The sequence below is a fragment of the Lepidochelys olivacea genome (assembly GCF_965140295.1).
Source record: "Lepidochelys olivacea isolate rLepOli2 genome assembly, chromosome: 1".
NCBI classification, from domain to species: Eukaryota; Metazoa; Chordata; order Testudines; family Cheloniidae; genus Lepidochelys; species Lepidochelys olivacea.
In genome coordinates this window covers 282,490,098-282,516,391 of record NC_140411.1, presented here as the reverse complement: position 1 = coordinate 282,516,391, position 26,294 = coordinate 282,490,098, and the positions used below count along the sequence as shown (strand labels likewise).

The 26,294-nt window shown below is 39.7% G+C and overlaps 1 protein-coding gene across 3 annotated transcripts in view; it reads left to right on the top strand.

Moving 5' to 3' along the window:
• The window catches only part of NAV3 (neuron navigator 3), a 366,054-nt gene that overhangs the window by 292,037 nt on the left and 47,723 nt on the right, over window positions 1–26,294 (top strand). For 2 of the 3 annotated variants that reach the window (XM_084632114.1, XM_084632113.1), the window contains exons 15-22: window positions 587–1,292; window positions 2,721–3,209; window positions 10,525–10,566; window positions 13,020–13,180; window positions 15,655–15,843; window positions 18,219–18,271; window positions 22,305–22,328; window positions 24,517–24,594. In XM_084632114.1, coding sequence (XP_084488240.1) covers window positions 587–1,292; window positions 2,721–3,209; window positions 10,525–10,566; window positions 13,020–13,180; window positions 15,655–15,843; window positions 18,219–18,271; window positions 22,305–22,328; window positions 24,517–24,594 — 1,742 coding nt within the window. The remainder of the gene's footprint in view (window positions 1–586; window positions 1,293–2,720; window positions 3,210–10,524; window positions 10,567–13,019; window positions 13,181–15,654; window positions 15,844–18,218; window positions 18,272–22,304; window positions 22,329–24,516; window positions 24,595–26,294) is intronic. The other variant, XM_084632115.1, reaches the window with a different exon arrangement.

The following is a 26,294-nucleotide window of genomic DNA, read 5'->3' as shown; positions in this document are numbered from 1 at the left end:
ATTGCCATTTTGTAAATACTCATTGATCATTGTTTGCACCTTTACTATCACAATGAAATTAACTGTAAGTGAATGAAAACGTATGCAATGAAAGCAAAACTGAAGGATGAAGGCGAAGTCATTTCTTCAAAGATAAGTAATGTATTTTTGAATTGTTAATTGCTGTTAACATTTTATTTTCACATATTATTTCTTCAGTATACTGTATTACTAACCAAAAAACAACTTTGTCTAAAAATCATAGTTTGAGCTTCAAGCTCTTCTTACAAATCACACGAGCTATGCCCACATCATGTATATGTAGCTAGAAATCCTCAGTAGAATTTCAGTCTTTTAATACCTGATGCTTATCTTTAATATACTGCATCTGGTACTGACTACTGACAGAGATGAGATATTGAACCAGGACTAGATAGACTTAATATCTAATATTGAACCAGGACTTAATTGGTGTGTTCTCCTATAGCAGTTTATCTGCTTGTATATCATTTATATCTCAAAATACAACCGTGTAGTAATTATATCTTGATATTAAGATACTATAGATATAAATATGGAGGTCTATATAAAATATACTCTTAATTAGGAAAAACAGATGATGCAAAGGCTTCTGAAAAAGTGAAAACTCCCCTCAAAGGCACCTCTATTCAGCGCTCTCCATCAGACGCAGGAAAAAGCAGTGGCGATGAAGGAAAAAAGCCTCCCTCTGGCATTGGACGATCAACTGCTACTGGATCCTTTGGATTCAAGAAGGCGGGGGTGGGATCTTCTCCTATAATCACCACAAGTGGGGCAACCATAACAAGTGGGTCGGCGACTCTGGGGAAGATGCCCAAATCCGCAGCCATTGGTGGCAAGTCAAATGCAGGGAGGAAAACTAGCTTAGATGGGTCACAGAATCAGGATGACGGAGTATTACATGTTAACTCGAAGACCACGCTGCAGTACCGGAGTTTGCCACGCCCTTCAAAATCGAGCACAAGCGGTATTCCCGGCAGAGGTGGACACAGGTCCAGCACCAGCAGCATTGACTCTAATGTGAGCAGCAAGTCTGCAGGGGCCGCCACCACCAAACTGAGAGAGCCCACGAAGATTGGCTCAGGGCGCTCCAGTCCCGTCACCATCAATCAGACAGACAAGGAAAAAGAGAAAGTGGCAGTGTCTGATTCCGAGAGTGTTTCATTATCCAGTTCCCCCAAATCCAGCCCAACCTCCACCAGTGCCTGTGGGACACCGGGACTCAGGCAGCCAGGATCCAAATACCCAGACATTGCCTCGCCCACATTCCGAAGGTAATGGGTTTGTAATGAAATCCTATATTTAAAAATAAATAAAGTGTGAAAGAAATATAAAATATTTATTAACAGAATTCTTAAGGAATGAGGCTCTCACTGCAACTCTGAAATGAGTGTGTCTTGAATTTTGACCACTGTCCCACAGTAGCTACATGTAAATCATGAAGAGTATAACAAGTTCTCATTGAATATTCAGATAAATCCCCAAACAGAAGAAAGTCCTCTCATTTATAGAGGTTCTGTCACTTTAATGGTGTTTGCAGCCTGTGGGGGGAAAAAAACTAATGAGCATTTGGCTCCATAGAAATACTGATTAATAAAGTATTTGCTTTTAAAATCGTCAGCAACCTCTAGCTACAAGGATTTTATTATCTTTGTCGTTTCATTACGTCCCTCATCAGAAACATTAACAAAATGTGAATCCGTTGGAAATGCCGTAGTCTAATGTTTATGAAAGTGCACTAGATGAAAGACTTCCATTGTTTAAGTAAAAGCCAATGCTGCCCTCCTGTGGTCTATAGCCAATACATCTCCATTTAGTGGCTGTAAAATGACTGACCTACTATTGATTATCATGGGCTTTATTATAAATAAAATAGATTGCTATGCCATCTTTATTGATTACTTTATTTCTGTGACAAGTTCTGCATTTATATTGAGAGTGTATTATGGACTGCAAACAAAGTGCTTAAGATATTTTCAGCAAGAGACTAAATCATCATTGACTATATTTCAACTTATTTTGCGGGGGGTGGGGCAGACCATAGAAACATAACCTCCATAAACTGCTGTTAACAGCCACATGACATGCATGTCTGTCCTTTCTGCCCTTGAAAAAGGATTGACACATTTAGCTCTGTGTATATTATTGTATCTGACTAATTACTGTTTGGCTCATATCCATACCACCATCTGTGCAAAAGGGGCGGGGGGGGGGAGTGTGTATGGGGGGGAATCTTACACAAATATTTAGCTGTTTGACACTGTGAAGAGTGCCCTTTTACAAGTGATTCCTGCAATCATTTTAGCTGCTTATTGGAAGTAATGTTTTTAGCAGTCTAATGGTTTAAGTGTAGGAATGTAGGACTTAAACTAACTACTGGATCTGGGTGAAAGTTTAATCTGTTTATGCAACCATAAAACCAAAGATTTGCTTGTTTTTCATCTCTGTGTGAAGGTCTATACCTAAAGAGAACACATCTGAAAAACAGTGAATGAGAGCTTTTGATAATAAAATAAACCCCGTGTTAGTGTGATGTAGTTAAGTGGATTTAATGTTGAGAGGTGATTAATCAACAAGGAGTACATTATTTTAGTAGCAGTAATTAAATGTGGAATTTGGCTCTCGTGATGTTATGCCTTGAATGTTTAAGGTGGGTGTCAGTTTCTCTGAATAACAACTAAAACTGTTTGTTTTACTTTTAGGTTGTTTGGTGCCAAGGCTGGTGGCAAAGCTGCCTCTGCACCCAATACAGAAAGTGTGAAACCCACATCAGCAATGCCCAGCCCTAGTAACACATTAGCACGGCAAGGCAGCCTAGAATCTCCATCTTCGGGTACAGGCAGCATGGGCAGTGCAGGTGGGCAAAGTGGTAGCAGCAGCCCCCTCTTCAGTAAACCCTCGGAATTAAATACAGATGTTGTAAGTTTAAGTCACTCCTTGGCTTCCAGTCCAGCATCTGTTCACTCTTTCACGTCAGGTGGTCTCGTGTGGGCTGCAAACCTGAGCAGCTCCTCAGCTGGCAGTAAGGACACACCAAGTTACCAGTCAATGACTAGCCTGCACACGAGCTCTGAATCTATTGACCTCCCTCTCAGCCATCATAGCTCTCTCTCTGGATTGACAACAGGCACTCAGGAGGTTCAGAGCCTGCTCATGAGGACTGGAAGTGTCAGATCTACACTATCGGAAAGGTGAGCTTAACTGTAGACGCAGTGAAAACAAAAACAGTGAGAATGCAACAGAAACAGAAACAACAGAAAGAGAAAGCCCAAATGAACACCATCAAAAAGAGAGAGAGAGAGAATTAAAAGTAATCTCAGGCACTAAGCCTGGCTCACAGCTCTTGGCCACTTTTTGCAGTTTTACAAACACATTTTCTTACTTTTAAAAATGTTTTTTACTCTCTTGTTGCTCTGTGAAAGAGCAGCACAAAATCAAAAACCAACGAAGGCCCCGATCTGGCAACTTGTTTCCCATGGGAGATCCTGTGTGCAGTCCCCATTGAGGTTGATGGGAGGTTCACTTGGGAGGTAATCTTGCAAGGTCGTGGCAGGGCTACACAATGTTTTGACAAGTTCTGCACAGAACATGCAGTCCAGAACAAGAGAAATCCCACCTCCCCATAATCTCGTCACTGTCTTGTCTACCCACAACTGCTGTACTGCTTTAACTATGCAGGAAAAAGTACAGCTCCTCTAGCATGGATGCACTTATATCAATATAAGGGTTCTTATACTTATAGCTTATGTGTCTGTACAGCGAGGGAAATAAGTTGAACTAATACGGAAATGGTTTTCCCATCCCTGAGAGCTTTTGAGATTTAAAAAAAAAAATCTTGACTTACGATGGCAAAAAGTTCAAATCCCAAATATGTTTTTGAACCAATAATCCAAAAAAAAAAGTGGACTAGGTCAATAAAAGTGTTTTGTTTCAATACTTGTGAAATGTTTCCTTTCAATTTCAACCATTTTCAATTTTGTAAAACATTTTTAGTATAAATTTACTAACAATTCAAAGTGAAAAGTGGCTTTGAACTGAAAACCAAAACTGTTTGTTTAGAAAATGTCAAAACCAAACATTTAGACAATTTCAAAACTTTTTTTTAAAAAAAAATTGAAAGATTTATCAAAACCAAAGCCATTCCTACAAACAGTTCCACTTTTGATGTATCGGCATTTTCCAATGAACTAAATGTTTTGTTGGAAAATTCCCAACCAGAAATAAGCTGCACTGGTGTAAGGCACTTTTGTGCTGGTATAACTGCATCCCCACTTGGGGTTGTACCAGTTTACGTATATTGGTAAACAAATTACGCCCATAAGCATCATAGTTATGCCAGTGCACAATCTGTGTAGACCAGCAGAAAGATAAAAATGCATTGACACACACGTGATTTTAAGTTGTCCTTGGCCCCTCAATGTATATGTAGTAATTACATTATATTAGGGCTGTTGATTAATCGCAGTTAACTCACACGATTAACTCAGAAAAATTAATGGTCTTTAAAAAAATTAATCATGATTAATCACAGTTTTAATCACACTGTTAAACAATAGAATTCTAATTGAAATGTATTAAATATTTTGGATGTTTTTCTACATTTTCAAATATATTGATTTAATTTACAACACAGAATATAAAGTGTACAATGCTCACTTTATATTTTTATTAAGAATATTTGCACTGTAAAAATAAACAAAAGAAATAGTATTTTTCAGTTCACCTCATACAAGTACTGTAGTGCACTCGCTTTACCGTGAAAGTGCAACTTACAAATGTGGATTTTTTTTTGTTACATAACTGCACTCAAAAACAAAATAATGTAAAACTTTAGAGCCTACAAGTACACTCAGTCCTACTTCTTGTTCAGCCAGTTGTGAAGACAAACAAGTTTGTTTACATTTATGGGAGATAATTCTGCCCTCTTCTTATTTACAATGTCACCAGAAAGTGAGAACAGGAGTTCGCATGGCACTTTTGTAGCCCGCATTATAAGGTATTTGCATGCCAGATATGCTAAACATTTGTATGCCTCTTCATGATTTGGCCACTATTCCAGAGGACATGTTTCCATGCTGATGACGCTCATTAAAAAAATAATGTGTTAATTAAATTTGTGACTGAATTCCTTGGGGGAGAATTGTACATATCCTGCTGTGTTTTACCCGCATTCTGCCATATATTTCATGTTATAGAAGTCTCAGAAGATGACCCAGCACATGTTGTTCGTTTTAAGAACACTTTCACTGCAGATTTGACAAAATGCAAAGAAGGTACGAATGTGAGATTTTCTATAGATAGCTACAGCTCTTGACCCAAGATTTAAGAATCGGAGGTGCCTTCCAAAATCTGAGGTATGGAGCACGTTTTCAGAAGTCTTAAAAGAGCAATACTCCAATGCAGAAACTGCAGAAACCGAATCACCAAAAAAGAAAATCAACCTTCTGTTGGTGGCATCTGACTCAGATGATGAAAATGAACATGTGTCGGTCTGCACTGTTTGGGGTTCTTATTGAGCAGAACCCATCATCAGCATGGATGCATGTCCTCTAGAATGGTGGTTGAAGCATGAACAGACATATAAATCTTTAGCACATCTGGCGCGTAAATATCTTGCAACCCTGGCTACAACAGTGCCATGCATTATATGCCTGTTCTGACTTTCAGGTGACATTGTAAACAAGAAGTGGGCAGCATTGTCTCCTGCACATGTAAACAAACTTGTTTTTCTGAGCAATTGGCTGAACAAGAACTAGGACTGAATGGACTTTTAGGCTTTAAAGTTTGACATTGCTTTATTTTTGAATGAAGTTATTTTTTGTGCATAATTCTATATTTGTAAATTCAACTTTCATAATAAAAAGATTGCACTACAGTACTTGTATTAATAAGAAGAAATGGAAGGATGTTGAGTATATGCTAAATCTTATAGTTTTGCAAAAGACGTTTAATATCACATTAAAAATGTTAATGGCTTGGCATAAGCAGCTCCCACTTCTAATACTTCATGTATTTGTTCAGTGATTTAATTTCAGTGATTCCAAATACTTTGGCCTCTGGCGATATTTTAAAATTTTGTATCTGTCCACGTGGAGATATTTTGACTGAGTCCTGAGAGAGCCATATATGATGTTGATCTGGCCTCAGAATGAATCAACACACAAATTTCTAGAGAAAGTTGTCATTTCTTGATTTATAGCCCCAATAGGATCTTTGTAGTCTGATTTTTTTCCCCAAAAGGTCTGTTAAAAAAAACTGTGTTGTTTTATGCAGTTGAACCTTCATATGCTTTTTCCAACAAAAATGTTGTTTCGCAACATTAAGAGACAGAAAAAGGTCCCCTTTCTCTTCACGCTGTAAGCCACAGTTATAGGGGCACTGGTTGCTTTCCAGACCCATACTGGTAGTAGACTGGAAAGCCGTGCGGGAGTAGCTGTAGCAATATTTCTTCTTTCTTTCTTTACTGGGAGCAGTTGCATGAGACTGAAAGAGCTTCTAATAAGCTGCATCACCGCCTGCAGGCATAGCTATATCAGCATAGCTATACCAGCAAATCCTTTTAAGTCTAGCCAAGGCTTGAGGTGCGAATTTATACCACTATAACCGTATAGACACACTTATTCTGGAATAAGACTGGCTTTCTCAGTTTATGTTATGTCACTTTGGAAGGCCCCCAAAAGCCAATCCTATATCCAGAATAAAAGGGTCCACATGAAAAATTATACTAGTATAATTTCTATCAGTTAAATTATATCGGTATTGGCTGGGGAAACTATCTTGTGTAGACAAACCCAAAGTCAGAGATTCCTCTGTATTTTTTACCTCTGTGGAGTATTTACAACTTTTATGTTCCTCTTCTGTGTGGCCAGAGCAGAGGAGGAGGGATATTAGATAAGTGTTGCAGAATTAACACCTGTCTAGATGGTCAACAGGCAGCATCATGGGCTGCTGTGCTCAGCAGAAGTCAGGTAGCTGGTTACAGCTCCTTAATTCTCCATCTCTTCCTTGGACTACTCCCAGCTAGAGCAGCCTAGGTGCTGCTTTAACTTATGCCCACTGATTATGTTCCCTAAGGGTCCCAATTTTATAGGGACAGTCCCAATATTTGGTAATTTGCCTTATATAAGCACCTATTACCTCCCACTCCTTGTCCCGATTTTTCACACTTGCCATCTGGTCACCTTACCTGAGGACTATAAACCAGTTAGGTATAGCCAAGTGCATTTCACACCATTCACTTCCTCACCCAACAATGAATCACCTCCCTGAGCTAGGGGCTGTGAGTAGGGAAAAAGAGGGATCATCTGTGATCTCCAGGGACTTCTGGAGAACCTCAGAGAGAGACTTGTGGGTGGTTTCCACAGCTTAAAGGGATCAGAATGGGGATAGAGAATCTGCCCCAATGTTGACAAGGGGAATGTGGGCATTTATGCATGTCTGCTTGCAGCACTGCTGTTGGTAGATTACAAGGTGTATGATGATGTTGGTATTTATAACATTTTGTGCCATTCTCCACCTCAGTGGTTCTGACTTAAGGCAGTTCACCACACTTGTGATGGGTCTTCCAAGAAACTCTAGATCAACACGTTAAATCTGACTTGTTTGTGCATTATCTCTAGAGGTCTATAAACAGTAGGATCAGCGTAGCTGTGACCTAGCAGTATTACTCTGCATTACAATTCAGAAAATCTACTTTCATTTACTGGTTCTGGTTTTTCCTTTAATCCCATAGTTATTAGGGTTTGTAGAAGCAACATGCTCAGCTTCATAAAGGGGGAGGGAGTGCGTCCTGATGCTAAAAAATAAAAAGACCTAGCCAGTTAAGGAAGCTAATTAACGTGCTGTCATATTAGCATTAATTATTAATAGCTGCAATGTGGACATCTCAATTTTGGAGGATTAGTCAGAGGATTTAATAATAGTTTTAAATACAGAATAAATGCTTGTTTTGTTTCATTTTGGGCTGCTAAATCATTTCCATTCCCCAGTTAAAGAATATTCACCTCTTTTTCATTTGGGTATCCACATTCAACCCCCACCGCATCCCCCCTTAGAGTGGGCTCCTAAATTATGGTGGCTGTTAGGTTGTAGTGTGGACATGAGTCACAACATTTCAGGCATTGGTTCTTTAAATAGTGTCGCTATTTTAGGGGTCATGGTGTATAGCTTATTTTCGATACATGAAAACATACAACCTAAAGAAATAACTAACTTAGGTTAGTCTCTAAGGTGCCACAAGTACTCCACTTTTCTTTTTGCGAATACAGACTAACACGGCTGCTACTCTGAAACCAGAAAATCTATTCCTTGTCATGGGCTTTGGAGTATACACAGAAGGAAATGTTGTTGATATTATGATCATTATTATTTGTTATATACTGAAGTGGCACCTAATGGCACAAATCAAGAATCAGGGCCTTGTTTATTACAGAGGACTAGTAAATGCATGAACCATGCATTTAAATCCATGTAATCTCCTTCTCAGCCTGGGTTAATTTTTGATGACTGTTCGTATGCCATGGTTAGGCTGGAAATCAAGTTATAGGTTTATCACTGGACCAACCACTTGTAGACAGTTATAGTCAAGCTTACACTGCATCACCTCTATGGGCATGTCTATACTGCCTGAGGTTCAGACTATCGTGGTGTGAATAGCAATGAGCACCAAAATGCTGTACTGTAACTCCCCCATGTGGATGCTGGAGACGTGAACTAAATTCCTCGTTGACATTAACGTAGACCTCTTCAAATAGGACTACATCACTTCAAATAGGACTACATCAATGTGAGGTAGGAATCTTTTAGTTCATGTCCATAGAGTCCACACTGGGGAGTTCCAGTGCAGCACTTCACACACTGCTGTTCACACCCCTGTAGTATAAACTGTGGGGCAGTGTAGACAAGCCCTGAGTAGCTTCCATCAACTTTCTTCTCCCTGTGCAGAGTGAGGCCCTGACTAAATTAAGGACATTTGCTTTATTAATTCCTACCATTGCTAAGACCGGTTGAGCTCCTCTGGAGTTAGTAACGCTGAGAGCCCTAGCTGAGATGAGTGGCTGGTTAGAGCATTTTCAACATCTTGTCAACTAGACCTGCTGTGAGCAAGGTTACATAAAACTATGTTGAAAACTCCAGCACCCCATCTGCATGAGCGCTCTCAGCACTGCTAACACCACTGAAATTGAGCCAGTTAGCAATAGTGTAAAAGTTTTAGAACTTTTCCCTAGGAAGGCAGTGTGGATCCAAGTGACTGTTTGTCTCTGATGCTTCTCTCGATGGTGTAAAGTACATGCTGATCAGCTTTGTGGTGATGATGTGATGGAACATAGAACCACTCCCCCCCCCCGCATACACACACACACACACATTTCATTTAATCCTCATATTGACATTGAATTATATTTCCAAAATAAAATAGTGTATTTCACTGAAGGGCCAGATCAAGTGTTGCAATTACCAATCAGCTGAAATCCTAGATCATAGGTGCCAACTTACTCAGATCCCGGGAGTTGACTCCCACTCCACCCCAGGTCCCGCCCCCACTCTACCCCTTCCTTCAAGGACCCACCCCTGCCCTGCCTCTTTCTGCCCTCACCCTGCCCCTGCCTGGCCCCTCCATCCCCTCCCCCACCTCTTCCTGCCCCCGCTCCTCCCCTTCTCCCCAGCGCCTCCTGTCCGCCAGCGGGGGGGAGGTGCTGGGTGCTGAGCACCCACTATTTTTTTTCCATGAGTGCTCCAGCCCCGGAGCACCCATGGAGTCCGCGCCTGTGGCCTAGATAATTGAGGGAAGATAAAACACCTGAATTATTTCCTATTTGAAGGAAAGTAAGTGACAGTCCTTTTAAGCAGCTCCCTGTCTCTGGAAGGATTTATACTGCTAAGAGCCCAGTTCTCCTGTGCCTTGCATCTCATGTTGTTGTTCACTCCAGCACAAAGTGAATTTTAAAATGCTGCTACCATCTGATCTGGTGGCATTTTACACCCTATCTGCACTTGCATTGATTGCACAAGAAGCAAGACAATGGTGAATCAGTCTCTGTATATTTAGCACATCTTCCTACAAGCAGAATCTGCCACTTCGCTTCTGGCAAGGCTATGCTGCCTCTTTGCAGGTATCACAAACCTGCATTTTGCATAGAAACATAGCAAAAGATCACAGGGAGCTGTGAAAAATGCAGGTTTATTCTGTGATCGTATGACTCCCATACAGGTCGAGTCTGCATGACTCAGTAAGGAAGATTAAGAATTGGAAGGCAGAACTTCTGTCTGATTTGGACACTCGCCAAATGGCTATTGACCTGGACCAGAGCACGTCTGGATGAAAAATGAACATGTGGCAATCCATGTCCTATCTTCCTCTCTAATGAGTCAGGGGTTTATCATAAAGAGACATTAAAATATATTACATCTCCTTTTGTTATATGAACATATGTAGACTTTTAGAGTTTGTAATTCTGAACAGTCCTGTTTACTATATGTCCTTAGGGGTTTTCTTTGTTTTAACAGCATGCAGCTTGACAGAAATACACTACCCAAAAAGGGACTAAGGTATATACTTTATTCAGCATGATTGCAGCTTCTCTGTTGTTCTGTAACCTTTTCTACATTGTCTCTCCGTCTCTTTCTCCTTGCTGATCCTGTTTACAACAGAGCTCCTGGTGCTTAGGTTTAAATCAAGCAAACTAGACCCTTAACATTAGATTTTCTCTTTCCAGTCTGGCCTAGTGAATAAATTGAGTATAAAGATATATCGTGGAAAGCAAAAACGATTAAAAATAGTTTCCTTATATGATGAATGTTAAGAGACCTTCAATGCAGTAGATAAATAAGAGAGTAACAAAGTATTTTTGCAACACAAAGCAAACTGAAAAAGGGCAGAATAACAAGGTTTTAGAGATGGGCCAGGATGTGGGCTCTAAGTATAAGTAGCCATGGATTTGGTGGTGGGGGAAACAGCCATCGCAGATCCAGCTTGAGCAGTTAAGGATCCACAATCTAAAAGAGACACATTTCAGCATCCAGGGTTTGAAAGCATAAGACACACCCCAGCTGTACTCAGACCCCAGCCCAGCCACCCACATGACTTCCACTCATCACTGCTCTCTTCTTTTCAGATAGGGAAGGCTATCTTCAGACAGGCTACCACCCCTGTCCTAGGCTCCAGGTTGGGTGGCGGGGGAAGAGACTATATGGCTATTCCCACTGTCTCTTCAGGTAAGGCTGCCATATCAGCCTGTCCACTGCTGTAATCCAACAAAGCTCTTCTGGATCAGCCCACCTTCCTCTCCACCCACCCACCCACCCACCCACATAGTCTGACATACAGCCCTTCCCACACTGGAACTGTATGTCCTAAAGCCCTTGTGCTGTTGATAGGAAGCTACACAATATTTTCTGGGCTTCAAAGTCCAAGTGCTAGGAGTGGGTGTAATGATTTCTGCATCTCCCCAATGCCCTTTGAATGAGAGAGGATGAAGCCAAATTTCCCACCACCCCTTAAAGAGTGCTGTTGGATGGAGGGAGTACCCCAAAGAGACAAATAGAAAAAGCAGCCAGCTAGTACCCCTTGAAGAGTCCAAATGGGAGGTGGAAGTTTGTGGTCCCATCCTATAAAAACAGCAAGGGTGAGTGAGGCTGGGGATGGGGTGGAGTGCAGGGAGTTACGAGTCAGCATGTGGGCATAGATGCCTAATTAGCTATTGTCATGGGATTTTTCACCATTTTGGTCTGATGAAGGCTGGATCCCAGTTATAGTCTGTACTGCTACTGGGGCTTGTGTTAAAAATCCGAACCCTGAATTTTCACTTCGGCTACTTCCAGATCCAGAAACCATTGGGGTAGCCCACCTCTACCAGGTTTAAAGAGCAGCATAATGCATCATTTTTTTAAAGAGAGAAAAGAAAGAATTATTTAATCTGAATAGGATACTTTTAAAATATCCCACAGTTGGCATGAGAACAGTGACATGAGAAATTACAAATTCATTTAATCAGCTTCCTAAGCAGAAATGGAAGTGCCTCATAAACCCAGACGCTAAGATAGCAAACGCGTGGGTTTCTCTGGGATGACTGTAGAACATTGGTGGCACATGATAGCGGGGAAGAATGTGAGAGTGCTCTTCAGTTGGCATAGAATTGTGCTGAATGAAGTTTTATGGTGGGCTATCACAGTCAGTTGTAAAAACAGGCTTCTGATCGACACTCAGATGCTAAGAAATACCTGCACATTTCTAATGCTAGATTTTCCCTTCCTCTAACCTGATCAATGGGTTGGCTGTTCTCCCTGTTCTACCTTTGATCAGTTACTATCATTGTATTGGTTAGAAATAGCATACGGTTGATTGATAGATTTGGTTTCCAAACTTTTTTGTTCCAGAGAACTTGTTTTCATTTAAGTGATTATTTGTCCTTACCTAATTTGGGAAAGGACACAATGCCATGTAGCATTCCACAAGACAAACATCCCATTTGATCACAGTAGCTACCATTACCAAAGGAAATTCCTTTTTTCACAACTGTTGATCTGTTTCAGCTCCCTTTGTCTTACCAAATGTCCACGTGCTCGAACACTCCTGTGGCACACTTCTGCAGCCAGTCATCTTTCTTGGCTTTCCAGTCTGTCATTCATCCACTCTACTACTATGGTACTCGGCCTTTGCCTCATATTATTCACCGGCTACAGCTTTTTAAGTCCTTTTCTCTCAGCTCAGCTGTCTCGTTGGTATGATTCATTATGACATTTCACCAAAAAAAGGAGAATGTTATTTTTGTTTGTATGGGGTTTGTTTGTTTTTTTCCAGCAGTGTTTTTCCCCCCGTGGGAGATTTAAAAAAGATGCTTTAAAGTCAACTGTAACAATTGAGTAATTGTAATTAGATACACAACAGTCAAGATTGTTGTTCTGCCTGACCAGCAAAGCTTATCTGATGTTGACTATTGTTCGCTGCATTGTGAACCCTGTTAGTCGTTGTTGTTTTAAGTGTGCCAGCTCTGATTTTTCAGATATACCCCGTCATCTCGGCAGACCAGCCAGGAGGAGGGCAAAGAGTGGCTGCGCTCCCATTCCACTGGAGGTCTGCAGGACACCGGCAGTCAGTCCCCTATCGTTTCGCCTTCAGCTATGTCTTCCTCTGCAACTGGGAAATATCACTTTTCCAACCTGGGTAAATGAATTTTTTCCCTTACTTCCCACACTAAAAAATAATCATATAACTGACTATTTTACAATGCATTTTTTAGTCTGTCTAGCTAGGTACCCTTTTTTTTTATTCCCCCACGCCCCTTTACCATAGTATCTGGGCACCCCACAAACATTAATGAATTTAGCCTCACAGCATCTCCATGATATAGGCAGGAGTTTATCCCTATTTTACATGTGGAAAAGAGACACAGATTTCCTGCCCAAGGCCACGCAGGAAGTCCACGGCAAAGCTAGGAATTAAACTCAAATCTCCTGACTGTTATGGCAGCGTCTTAACCACAAGACTGTCCTTTCTCCCTCACAGCCTGATCCAGCCATCAACAGGATTATTTCCAATGGTTTTAGTGGGCATTGGATCAGACATTTAATCCCTTCTCCCATTTGGGTAATAGTACATACTGTAGCTTTGTTTTGAGATGGGCCCAGATTCAACACTGGGAACAGCTGGATCAGTAGACAAACTTCTTGGCTGGACCATTTATCTGTTATGGGCCCAACCACAATCCTGTCTCCAAATGCCCCCACTCTTAAGAATAGTTTGGATCCAGGTCAGGATCTGAACGTGGCTGCTCTGTTCCTGCTCTGGATTTTATTACTAAGACCTCTTTTTCACCTTCTCTTTATGACAGAAAATGCTACTTTCGGTACCTGTAGTCAAATAAACTAAAGACTTGAATGGGTGTATGTTTTTTTTTCTATTAGTTGTTTTTGGATACACACACAGGGGTTTCATTCCAGTTTTACAATGTTTTGTGTTTTGTTTACTTTATATGATCTTTCTGCTGAAATTTTTTATTCAGCAATTTTTGAAAACTTAGAATCTTAAAATGCTTTGTTTGTTGGGTCTGTCTCTCTGTCCTTCCACAGTGTTTGAGTCTCACTGGCTTAAACAGAATCAAATGTCAGACCTGCTGTAATTGTCATGCTCTAGTAGCTGGCCTACAGAAGGTGTGAACCCTAGTTTTACACTAAGCTCTTATGTTTGAGGCCATTACTACAGAACTAGCAATAACCTGTGAAACATTCACACTTCTGTAGTGCTGCTGTTAGATCTGTATCCTCTGTAGGTTGCAGCCCCTAGAGAGCAACTTTATCAGGCACAAAAACATAAGGCTTTATTATATTACCTAAAATGCTGCACAAAGCCATTTTTATAAGCAAAATTAGATATAGTCTAAGCAAACCACTGGCTGGGACATTTTCATGTGTTTGTATTGGTTTTAAACGTAAAGATACCTCTCTTTAGCACAGATTTCTCCTCGCTACATATCACTATTATTTTTTCCCTTCTTCTTTTATAGCTCTTGTGCTCACTTGCTAGCTTTTCCCACAAGCAGAGACCAATATAATGTACTATTGCAATAGCTTATTTTGCTCTGTCCTTCCTCTTTTATCAGAGTAACAGTGCTATGGAATAAATGGCTCTCAGAAAACAAACACCGCTGTTATGATTTCAGACACATCCAGCTCTGCTGGGAATCTTTTGGTCTATAGCAGGAGATCAAGACACAAATCAACAGGCTGACTCTGGACAGACAGTATTGTTTTTCTGGGCCCTAATTTTACATGGGCCAAGGGGCTCATATCAAGCCTCCCATTTCACTGGCAAATCAACTTTCCAATAGCTGAGAGTAGTTTCCTGAGTGCTGATCTGCGGCTGAACCAAGAGTAGATCAATTTTATTTTGGCATAAGCTTTTGTGGGCTAAAACTCACTTCATCAGATAAATTTGTTAGTCTCTAAGGTGCCACAAGGACTCCTCATTGTTTTTGCTGATACAGACTAACACGGCTTCCACTCTGAAAACAGTAGATCAGTTACTCCTGTTTCTTAATGTCAGCCAGCTGGCCCATGTGGGAGCATCTGTTGAATATGGTGATAGGTGCTATAGAATACTCTAAATAGCACACAAAGAGATTAGAAATGGATTTTTGCAAAGGGCCTACCTCAGTGGAACCTCAATTTATAGGTACTCTATAATCTGTATAATCTGTAATCTATATAACAATTAATAATAATATTTGAAACATTTAACTGCAGAGAATAATTGGTTTGGTTAGTAAAGTTCCCCTGTGAACAAAAATGACAAATGAATATTCACTTTTAATTTTGTAATTGGTGGTGTTCATTTCTTCCTCTGATTTTCTGTCTTATCCATTATTACAGCCTCTCTTTGCCTGACAAGACGAACAAGTGGCTTAGTCAGATGTCAACATTGGTATTGCTCTGTGTTCTGCAGCATTATTATGTGTAACTCCAGTTTCCCCTAGACCGACTACTTTGGTTTTGCATGATAACTTCAGGCCTAAGAATGAAAGCCTTAATTTCATCATCAGTGAAAAGCCCACTTACCCCTGCTTGCCGCTGTTTTCATTTTGCACAGAACCAAATCCCCGATAATGGAACGTACCTTACAAATGACGCTTTGCATTTCAGTGAGTCCAACCAACCTGTCCCAGTTTAACCTTCCTGGACCCAGTATGATGCGTTCAAACAGCATCCCTGCGCAAGACTCTTCTTTTGACCTGTATAATGACTCCCCGCTGTGTGGCAGTGCCACATCCTTAGAAGAGAGACCACGAGCAATCAGTCACTCAGGCTCATTCAGAGACAGCATGGAAGAAGGTAGGGCTGAGTTAACACTTCGATGAGCGAAGGAAACACAAATGTAGCAGGATTCTATTTGAATGGCCACCTTGAGTTGTAAATATTGAAATAATTCAGTCAACCTTTCTGATTTATAGTGAACTGGACTTGTAGCACCTCTTGCTCTGGTTGATCACAAGCGCAGGTACTTACAATAAGCTGGGATAGGCAAGGACGTGTTCTTTATACACTGAACACATTCTGTGTGTGACTTATTAATTTCCTGGAATAGTTTTTGAACTATAGGAAGTAGGATGCAGAAAATGTGGAAGGAAGGGCCTAACTCTTATTCTTGGGAAATGATTTTCTCCTTTCGATATAAAATGCTTGTCCGTGCCTTGGTTATCTCCTGCCTTGACTACTGCAGTCTCCTCCTCACTTGATGGTCTTATTCCTATCTGTCTTCCCTCCATTTTTTAAAATGCTAAAACAGTCTTCCTCACCTCTGTTATTATTTAAGTGATGACAATGTGCTTGGCAGTGTACAAGAAACAAAAATAAGGATAGTCCCTTTCCCCAATCAGCTAACGTTTGTGAGACAAAGAAGAGACAGGATGTAATGAGTGACATAAGTAACAGATTATGTATGTTTTAAATTGTTTTATTTGGCTTTTTTGTTGGTATATCGGTGTGTGGCAGTGGAAACGGGACAGATTGATTCCTCAGTCATCTGCTTAGAGAAGTTTGGTGAATTGATGCAAGCAGACAATGTCACCTAAGGATAAGATCTTGACGGGACTAGTGACAGCACCCTGAGGGGAAGGGGCAGTCAGAAGGAAACAACAAAAGGAACAGTGGAAGTGTGGAGAATAAGACCAGAAAATCCAAGTTAAAACAGGGCGCCAAGTATGAAGTTGCAATGAAGAGGCCATCAGAGACCTTGGAAAGAGCAGTTTCACTGGAGCAGAGTGGGTGGAAGCCAGACTGGAGTGAATGCATGAGTGAGTTAAGGGAGAGGAGGTCAATGCATCAGTAGTAAATGGACTTTAGTAGTTCATAGACCTTTGAGGTAAAGGGGAAAAGGGGCATGAGTTGATATAGATGAAGGGGGAAATGTGGCCTAAACGTATTTTATTTTGGATAGGAAATTAGAGCTAACTTACACAGTGAAGGAAAGGAGCAAGAAGACCATGTGAGGGTCAGAATTAGAGAGGCTGAATATGTGAGAGTAAGGGCAAGGGAAGTTAGTAACTGGGAGGGTATGGTATCAAGGGCAGAGCAGGAAATGTTCTGTGATGGCGGGTGGAAGGAGGGGTTGCAATATCATTTATAAATTTCTCAGGATGGGCATTGGATCCTGTAGTATCTTGAAGTGTACCCAGGATATTGGCAGTGATTACCAAGTACTAAGGTGATTTAAAGTCTAGGTTGCCTATCAAGAAATGTTTTAATTGTTAATGTCTCATGCATGGCACACACACATGCTTCAGACAGTTCTTAAAACAGCATAATATGGTAATAATTTTTTTCCTGGTTAAGAACAAATATGAAACAACATGCACAACTGTGGAATTTTTGTTCAGACAATACGGAACAACATTTCATGTTACTGTATTAAAGATAAACCAACAGATCTTCTCTGAGGTTCTGTAGTGGAGCATCTTCCCTCAGGATCTACCTTAAACATTGTGAGGCTAAACAGAAGTGGCTTTCAGATGTTCTCTCACTGTAGTCCTAACTGGCCACTTTCCAGAGCCCAATGGCCCATTCGTTGGGACCAAATCCTACAGTCTTTATACAGTGCTTATAGAGGGTAAAATCCTTTGATGGTCAATTAGAATACAGCAGTGCATATTGCAGCACCACTTGCCTTTAAATACAAAGGTGCCAAAACAGACTACAAGTCCAAGCATGCAGTGCTCTGTGTTGATCTGAAGAGAATTACCAGATAAGAAAGACCTGGGCATTTACAGTGGCTCCTATATCATTGGCAAGGCACTCCTCCATATGAAAGATGAGATAGCTGCATGCTGTGTTTTAGAACTCTGCAGTCCGCACTCTCGATAGATGGGTGTTCGTAGCTCCATCTCTGGTCTCTTGAAACTGTGTTTATCAGGTGCTTCACTGCCAAACAATAGAGATAATGTTTGGTTTACTGGTGAAAATACTGTCTCATTAAAAATCTCTCATACCTACAGTACACAGGCAAATGTTTCTCCATTTAGAGCAATCATTTCAAGTTCAAGAAAAATAACCGCTGTTTGTGTACACTGATAACCTCTAATAGCTGCTCTTTGTGGAAGATTGTTTCTCATTTTGAAAAGAGATGCCCTGCTATTAAGCTCCACAGAAAAGGTCTCATGCTGTTTCATCAATATTTTATATAATGGCACTTTTTTCCCCATTTTTTGTAGTACACGGGTCCTCATTATCACTGGTCTCCAGCACGTCCTCGCTCTATTCTACAGTAAGTATTGATAGTTTAGGAAAATAAAAAAAAGTCCTGTCTGTGATATTGTACATCTCCAATAAAGCTTTCTAGCTCACTAAATAGTTTTAAGTTTAGGTGGATTAAAATTGCATATAAGTATTGCCAAAAAGCAGTGGAACAGCTATTTGACTTATTATACTTCTGCTTTTTCATATATAATTAGCATCTTTTTTTCTTTAAGTGGTGAATTTAGCGCTCACTAATCCTTTTGTGGTATAATTTGAAGGCTGAAATATAAAAAAATGAACATGCTGAGGCCAACCTCACATGGGGCTGCTTATTATCCACTGCACTATATTATTGTGCTTTGTCATTTTTGACTGATTGCATCATTGTTTGGTGTTTGTGCTCTTTAAGAGCGAGGTCTTGTAATTGGGTGCCCTGTGGAGCATTCTTTTAATGTTACTGTTTGAGAAATTCCTCTTAAAAGTACTGGGTTGTTTGGGGGGATACAATGTCTAGTTTAAATGCCTGTTGATCCTTCACAAAAATGACAGTATGTAGATGTTCTTTTCAAAGAGAAAAGTAGTTTCTTTAAAATTAATTTATTTCATTAAATATGTTCGCCCAGCCCGTATGGAAGTTTGGTTTTAAGTCTTCATTTGATTTGGGCTTTTTTGTAAAAAGGAAATATTAATTCTGATTTTTGTGTGATATGTTGTTGCACCTGTTATGCTGTTGAAGGGCAATGATTTACTTACAAAAGCCTTGATAACAGAGTAGCTGCAGTGCAAGACATATGTCCATATTTTAAATGAGAAGAGTTATGTATGTGTTTTGTATATTCTCTTGAGTAATAGATAAGTGATCCTTTGTAATCTTTTAGCTAACTACAGTTAGAATAGATGTTGTCTAGCCCCTCATGAGGATGAGAAGGTGCAAGGAGCATGTTTTCTCAATCCTCACCCCTTTGTACCCTATACCTTTACAGAAGGGGCATCCTTTGTCTCAGTCCTTGTGTTGCTGGTGACAAGCTCTGACGTTTTCTACTGTTGACAGTTGCTGCCTCACAGTCACTACTGAAAAGCCAGCATGCCTCTCTGAGTTGCCTCTTGTGGTGGAGTGTGTCCACACACACTAACCCCAAAACAGTCTCTGGCAGTAACATTCAGAATAGCGCCTTTCTCTTCCGTTTTCCTAGTGGAAGAAGCCCTGCTGCCACTTCCCTCTCTTGGAAGCATTATAATCTATTCTCATAGGGAGTATCAAAAGCTGTATTTCAGCTCTGATGTCAGTTTTTAGAAAAACTGGCCGATGGACAAAAAGCAAACGATAAAGTGACACCTGGAGCTTTCATCATTTGTTTGATCAGTCAGTAGTTTTGAAATAACTCGGTCCCGATATTTTATATTGTTGCAAGGATATAATAATAATTTGTGTTTGCATAACCTATGCCACTCAAGATCTCAACTCACCTTTCAACCATTAGCTGAGCCTAACAGCACCATATTTCAAATAGGTGACCTGAGGCACAGAGTTTAAAAGACTTAGCCAAGGTCACACAACAAGTCAGTGACTAGCAATACATTTTGAGACTTCTGACTACCAGTTCCCTTCTTTAGCCACTAGACCACACTTCTTGCTAAGTTACTGATTATCTAACTGTGGTAATGGAAGCTATAGACAGGTTTTGTTAAGGGCAAGGAAAGAATTAGGATTATAAAACTAGTGAGATTGCACTTGCAGGAAGAAAATCCTTGATCAGAATTTCTCCTGCTGGGTCCTCTGTGCTCCAGTGAAAAAGTTCAGACAATCTTGCAGCAATTAATCAGGAAGCAGTGCACAAGTGGAAACATCAAACAAAAGATTGGCTTTCAGTATCAAATCAGCTGAACATAAAGAACAACGTTTCATTGTTCAGTGATGTTATGCTTTGCCCCACTTCTTCCAGAAAGAGGTAGCTTCAGAGGGGTTATGGTACACATAATTCATTTTTTACCATTATTAGATCCCATCAGGAAGAAGAAATAAAAGAGGTGGAAGTTTTCTGCAGTTCAGGCCAAAAGTATCATGCAAGAATTCCATAGTAGCCCTCATTTCAATAAATGTCTCAAGTAATCATGTTTATCAATCTCTTTAACCACTACTTTCATTTTTAGCATTATAATTTTGCTGCAGCTTAATCAGTAATTAGTGGGGAGACCAAGAGAGAGTAGCAAGTAAAGAGCTTTTTTTCTTTTGCTGATCTCTGCTGATATTTAGATTATTATCAGCAGAGATCAGCAAAAGAGCTGGAGTCTGAGATTCAGAAGGATGTACTCTTTGACTTGCTGATATTGCATTTCTCACAATGGAGAGGTCCAATGAGAAAGGACTTCAGAATTCAACAGTTTTTTCAGTATGTATTGGGGTTTTTTTAATTGTTTTTGCTTGTTTGACCTAATTCCATTTGTAGTTTCAGATAGGATTCAGACATATTGCAGATCTAGCTTTTGGAGACATTGTGCATGTAAGGAGCCAAACAGTTTTGTTTCACAGCACAGTTTGCCATATAGTGGGTATTAGTAGATTGTGGCATACCAATAGTTTCTCAGCTTTGACAGTAAACTGGTGTATCTTACTCTATAAGGAGCTGACAGAAGGTGCACAGTAGTGTAAATTTAAAATAGCCTAATGTAATTTATACCTTCTTACACCCTTCTGTTTGTTGCTTTATTTGCTGTATTCCTCTCTACTGGCTCCACAACATGTGACATACACTTAGAGTCCCTTAGCTGTAGTAAGCCAACTAAGAGGTGATGTGTAAGGGAGTTGTAAAGTACATGTTAATATTTTGTTGTGAGGCTAAAAATTTGATTGTAGTGGAGTCAGTTTAAGCTCCCTTTAGACTCCAGTAGACTTTCCTCGGAATTTGGCTGTCAGTATCACATTATGTTCCAAAAGCCTGGGGCTGGACTGCTGTGATGTTAGTTTGCATTTTAATTTTAAGCCTTAAATTAATTAGTTTTGTGTCACAGGTTATAGTTTACAAGTCGGTATTGCCTCCACAACCACATTTCGTTCCTTCTGTTTACATCCTTCACCTAGAATCAAAAGACCAGTTTTCTGGAACTTGTCCTTTTGAGGAGTGGGTATGGCTTCCTGTGGGGACTACCTGCTCAATTCTGGTTTTTGGCCAAAGGGAGTCATCTGATTACTCCTTTGCCAGATATGTGCTTCCTCCTTTGCCTGATATGCAGTGTCTGCCATAGTATTGTCAACTGCTTTGGGTCCAGAAATGAAGCAACCTACATCATATCCCGATGTGGCATTTTCAGTTGCTTCATTCCGCAAGCACAATAGTATTCTTGGAAGTACAGAATTCTTTTGAGTTCCTTGAATGACTCCTCTTCATGATCATTGGTTAGAAAACATCTTCATGTCTAAATGCCCTATCAGTGGTCACCATTAAAAAGACAACATTTACAAAGTGGAATGTAAGATGTAATGTAATGTAATGCCACTGTTTCATATTCAAAGGCCTGCATTTGGTAATAGCACAGTATCTCAGATAACATATTTTCATAACCATTAGTAAATGTTGGTTTTAAATGGTGCTAGATATTACTGTAATATATATTACTCTATTAGATGGGTCGCCTGATTTACAGTAAAACATCTGTAATTCTACTAGTGATTTTGGTGGTGGCATCAATGTACACACAGGTACACACACACAGTTACACTGCAACAAACTTTCCTTGATGTTTTATAACTGCAGTTGTTGTTACTGCAGTTCTTCTACTGTTCTTAAGAATCTTTTAGCAATTATAATAGACCTGATCCTGCTGTCATTACTCAGGCAAAACTTTGTTTGTACTCAATTTGAGTTATTCCAGTAAGAGCAAAAGGAGTTAATTCACTGTTTTGAATAAATAAATGAATAAATGAATTGAATAAAGATTCAATTTAAAATTCAATTCTTCATGCAGCTATATTGGGACATGTAATTTCTTGCTATTTTTGTGACCTTTATTATATTGCATTTGATTCTGTTTTTAAAACGGCTATTTTCTCTCTTTCCTTGCAGGCAGAAGAAAAGGCACATTCAGAGGTAAAAATCTTCCCTCAATGTGATGGGATGCTTGTATAGTAGTATTATTAGAGCTCATTAGTTGACAGTATTGCTACAAAGTGGAGATTTACTGCAAAAAAAGACTCGATGCTAAAAATGCGTTGCAGCTGTGCTGACAAATGTTTTTCTAGTCCTCAATCTGCAGGATTTTTGGATCAGTTACAAAAAGGATGGAGAGAGTCAATCAGTATCTCAACCTTGAGGCTGAAGGGGTCGGGATTTGTCTCTTTACAGGCTGCATCAGTACAGTTCCCTATTTAGCCAGAGACATCTATGCAGATCAATGCAAGTGCTTCCTCTTGGGAGCAAGAAAACAAGGTCCACTCTTGAGCCTGTATCACCCACATCCTAGCATGTTGCACAGTGCTAAATTACTGAATCAGTCCACGTTGATGAATTTTAGAGAAAAGCAGATTGTTGCCACATGTAAATCATTTCTGAAGTAAGAAAAAAGCCACTCTCTCCTCAGATTCTATATGAACTAGTAACAAGAGTAGGTCAGCAGCTGGATCCAATTATAGCTTTACACAAAGAGAAATATTAGTCGCAGTAAAGAGGCTTTCTGCTGGAGCGCGGGTAGTAAAATGGCACCAAGGATCTTGCTGCCCCTTCACACAGACACGCACTTTTTTTAAACACTTTCTTAAACCTTCCTTGATTCCTGCAATCATTCTGCTCTTCTTCCACTCAAAATGTTTAATATACAGCAAAGTTTGACACTTGTTAAAAGGTGTTATGAAATACTGTGGAGGTGGAAAGAAAAATAAGCATATCCTCTCTTACCCCACACTATATTTCAATATTGATTTCCCCTAACACTTTCTAAGGTCTTTTCTAGGAAAGATAAAGCAGAGGATTTACTGTTAACTTACAGCAGCTTAGGTGGCATTTTTACATACTTCACTTCCCAGTGCACAGAGGTGAAATCATCCCTCTTTTTTTGCATGAAGAAGCTCCTTATCACTCTGTGTCTTGAACATGAGTTTCATGGACATTATCAATCTCTAGGGAAACAGGGTTTTGAATAGCACAACATGAGAACCACCTTATTGTAGCTGCAGGCGTGTGCTACAAGTGTAACTAAAACAAAAAGGGGGAGTAATTGGTATTGAAAACAAGGGAGAGAGGTTGGGGAAGGGAAAAAAGTCAGTCCAGAATGAAGAAAAAGCTTAGTAACCTATGTCCCTTGTTTTGCACCAGTGAGAACATCCTTGGTTCACATGCTAGCCTTTGTATCTATGAGTACTCATTGATTTTTAAAGCATGCACAATATTTTTCTTTTTGATTTTCATGGGAATCACCTCGCTAAAGCACTGCAATGTCCTTTATAAATGTAAGCATTAATGTGAAAATGTTGTGTGTGCTCACTTTTCTTGCCTGGCTTTACCCATCTTATTTTTGTGCTGGGGAGGAGTCCATTGTATGTGAGAATCTGAGAGAGGTTTAGAGTGAAATCCCCCCTGTGCAGAGAATCAGCACAAGGCCTATGTAGGTAGCTCTCAGGTAGGAGTTAAGTGGGGTTTAAGTGATGCACAGGCTTTGTGCTGGAGATCTGTACTGAGTGAATTTAGACTTGGGTTAAATTTATTTTCAGTCTTGAAAGTATGGAGAAGAATTTAAATGCACTTGTTATATTTGGCCCACAGTATTTTAAAACATATGTGGCTTTAAGAGGGCATACAGTTATATTGCACTGAATGCAGGGAACATTTTCTTATAGCACATGTAGTAATCCTTGGAGTGAGTGCATCGAGTTCTTTTATTTTCAGGATCTGAGGCTTTATCAGGGGATGGTACAAATGATATTATATATTTAGAGCCAAATTTTCAAAAATTAGGGCCTAGAAAATTTGGTTCCAAACTTCACATTTGCATGTCCAGGCTGGAAATTGTGTACATACTGTAAGTACCCATTTGGACATCAAATAAGAGCTCCCATAAATGCGGCCTTTGAGTGTACAATGAAAACATGCACAAATGCTATGTGCGCAGTTTAGATGCCAAACTATTATGATTTTATAATTTGGCTTTTTGAGTAGTTTTACGATTAATACAAATGGAATTACAATACTGTAAAACATTAGTGATCCTCTAAAGAAAAAATAAAGGAAATGCAATAGCTGATGAAACAAAAATGTGATATGAGTTTACCTGTTCTCAATCCAGCAAATTCATAAACTCCGAAGGGAACTGGTTGCATCACAAGAAAAAGTTGCCACCCTCACATCCCAGCTTTCTGCAAATGTAAGTAGTTTTTGTTTATTATTGTAAATAATTCTTGAAACAAATAACTTCCAAAATCGGCTGGTGTACTAATAAGTTCTTAAAGATGTACCAGAATCTTTCAATTAAGTACATGTGAAAGGTGCCCAAATCACGGTCCTGGAGACTTGAGGTCCTTTTAACTATGTATTTATTTCAACATGTCTATAATGCACAGAAAAGGTTGGTCTGGGGACCTCTATCCACTGAACAGGTACAATATGGGCATCCCACCAAATAGCTTGACCCTAAATGGAAGAGTTCATCTCCTGGTGTTAGAGCCTTTCAGTCTCCATGCTGCTCAGTCTTTAGTGTCTGTTCTGATACTGTCAACAAGAGTACAAGCTGTAATGTTATTTTGTGGTGTGATACCTGTTCCCTAAGGACAGGTTTCAGAGTAACAGCCGTGTTAGTCTGTATTCGCAAAATACAGCTCACGCTGTAGCTCACGAAAGCTCATGCTCAAATAAATTGGTTAGTCTCTAAGGTGCCACAAGTACTCCTTTTCTGTTCCCTAAGGACGCAGTTCTGCTGCCCTTATTCATGTTTAGTACCTGAATAGTCTCATTTTACCCAATGTGAGTAAGGGTGACAGAATCAAGCCCAGTGAAATGAAGCCACCAATCCATTTTATGGGTTATTGAACAACCAGTTGAATGTAAAGGACTTGAGTCATATCTGGTCAGAGACAGATATGAAACAGCAACGTATAGTAACAGTGAAAGACACTGTATTCCATTATATGTCACCTAAACCACCAAGTCCTCAAAACACCTGTTTGCTTGTCTGAACCATAATGAAAGTCTCATTTTTGTGATGGTTATTAAATTTCTGCTACAGAGTACGTCTATTACATTTTTAAAAAATTGAACAGCAAATTTGTGGTGCTGCCTTACTGAATGATATAGACACCAAAGGAGGCAGTTAATTCATATCAGCTGCAATAAAACAATCATTTTTTTGAAGATTTATTATATTAGTATGCTCAGTAAAAAAAAATACCAAAATCCTCTATTTGGAAAATTCAAATAAATACCTTATAATCATTTTTTTTATAAAAAGAAGAAAAATAAATATTGAAGTAAGTACTGTGTTGGAAATATATTTTGTGTTTCTTCCAACTTCTGCAAAATGAATTAATTTGGCTTCCACTGAAGTAGGGAAATTGTCGTTGTCATGCCGTAAAATGTAAAGTGTCATCTTATGATGGTGGTGGGCGTAGAAAATTATCCAGATAGCTTCCTTAGATAATATGGTTTTCTTACAGTATATATGTGGTATATATATGGAGTTAAGTGAAGGTTAATATCAAGGGACTTTCTAGCATAGCTAAACACACAATTGTCCAGCCAGGTCTCCAGAAAGAGTTTTTACAAACTAAAATTTTCCAGCTATTTTCCTGTGTTGAATTTCTGGGTAGAGAAACTGAAAAACTTAAGAGCCATCACTAACTTCACCTGTACTCCACCAGTGTCCTAGACCCATACCAGTTAGGTTTCACACAAAGGTATGCCACAGAGACAGTGGTATTTGATTAAAGGAAACCTTGCACCTAACCATAGAAAGTGGTCAGACTTTGCAGATGATACAAAACTACTCAAGATAATTTTATCCAAAGCAGACTGTGAAGAGCTACAAAAGGATCTCACAAAACTGGGTGACTGGGCAACAAAATGGAAGAT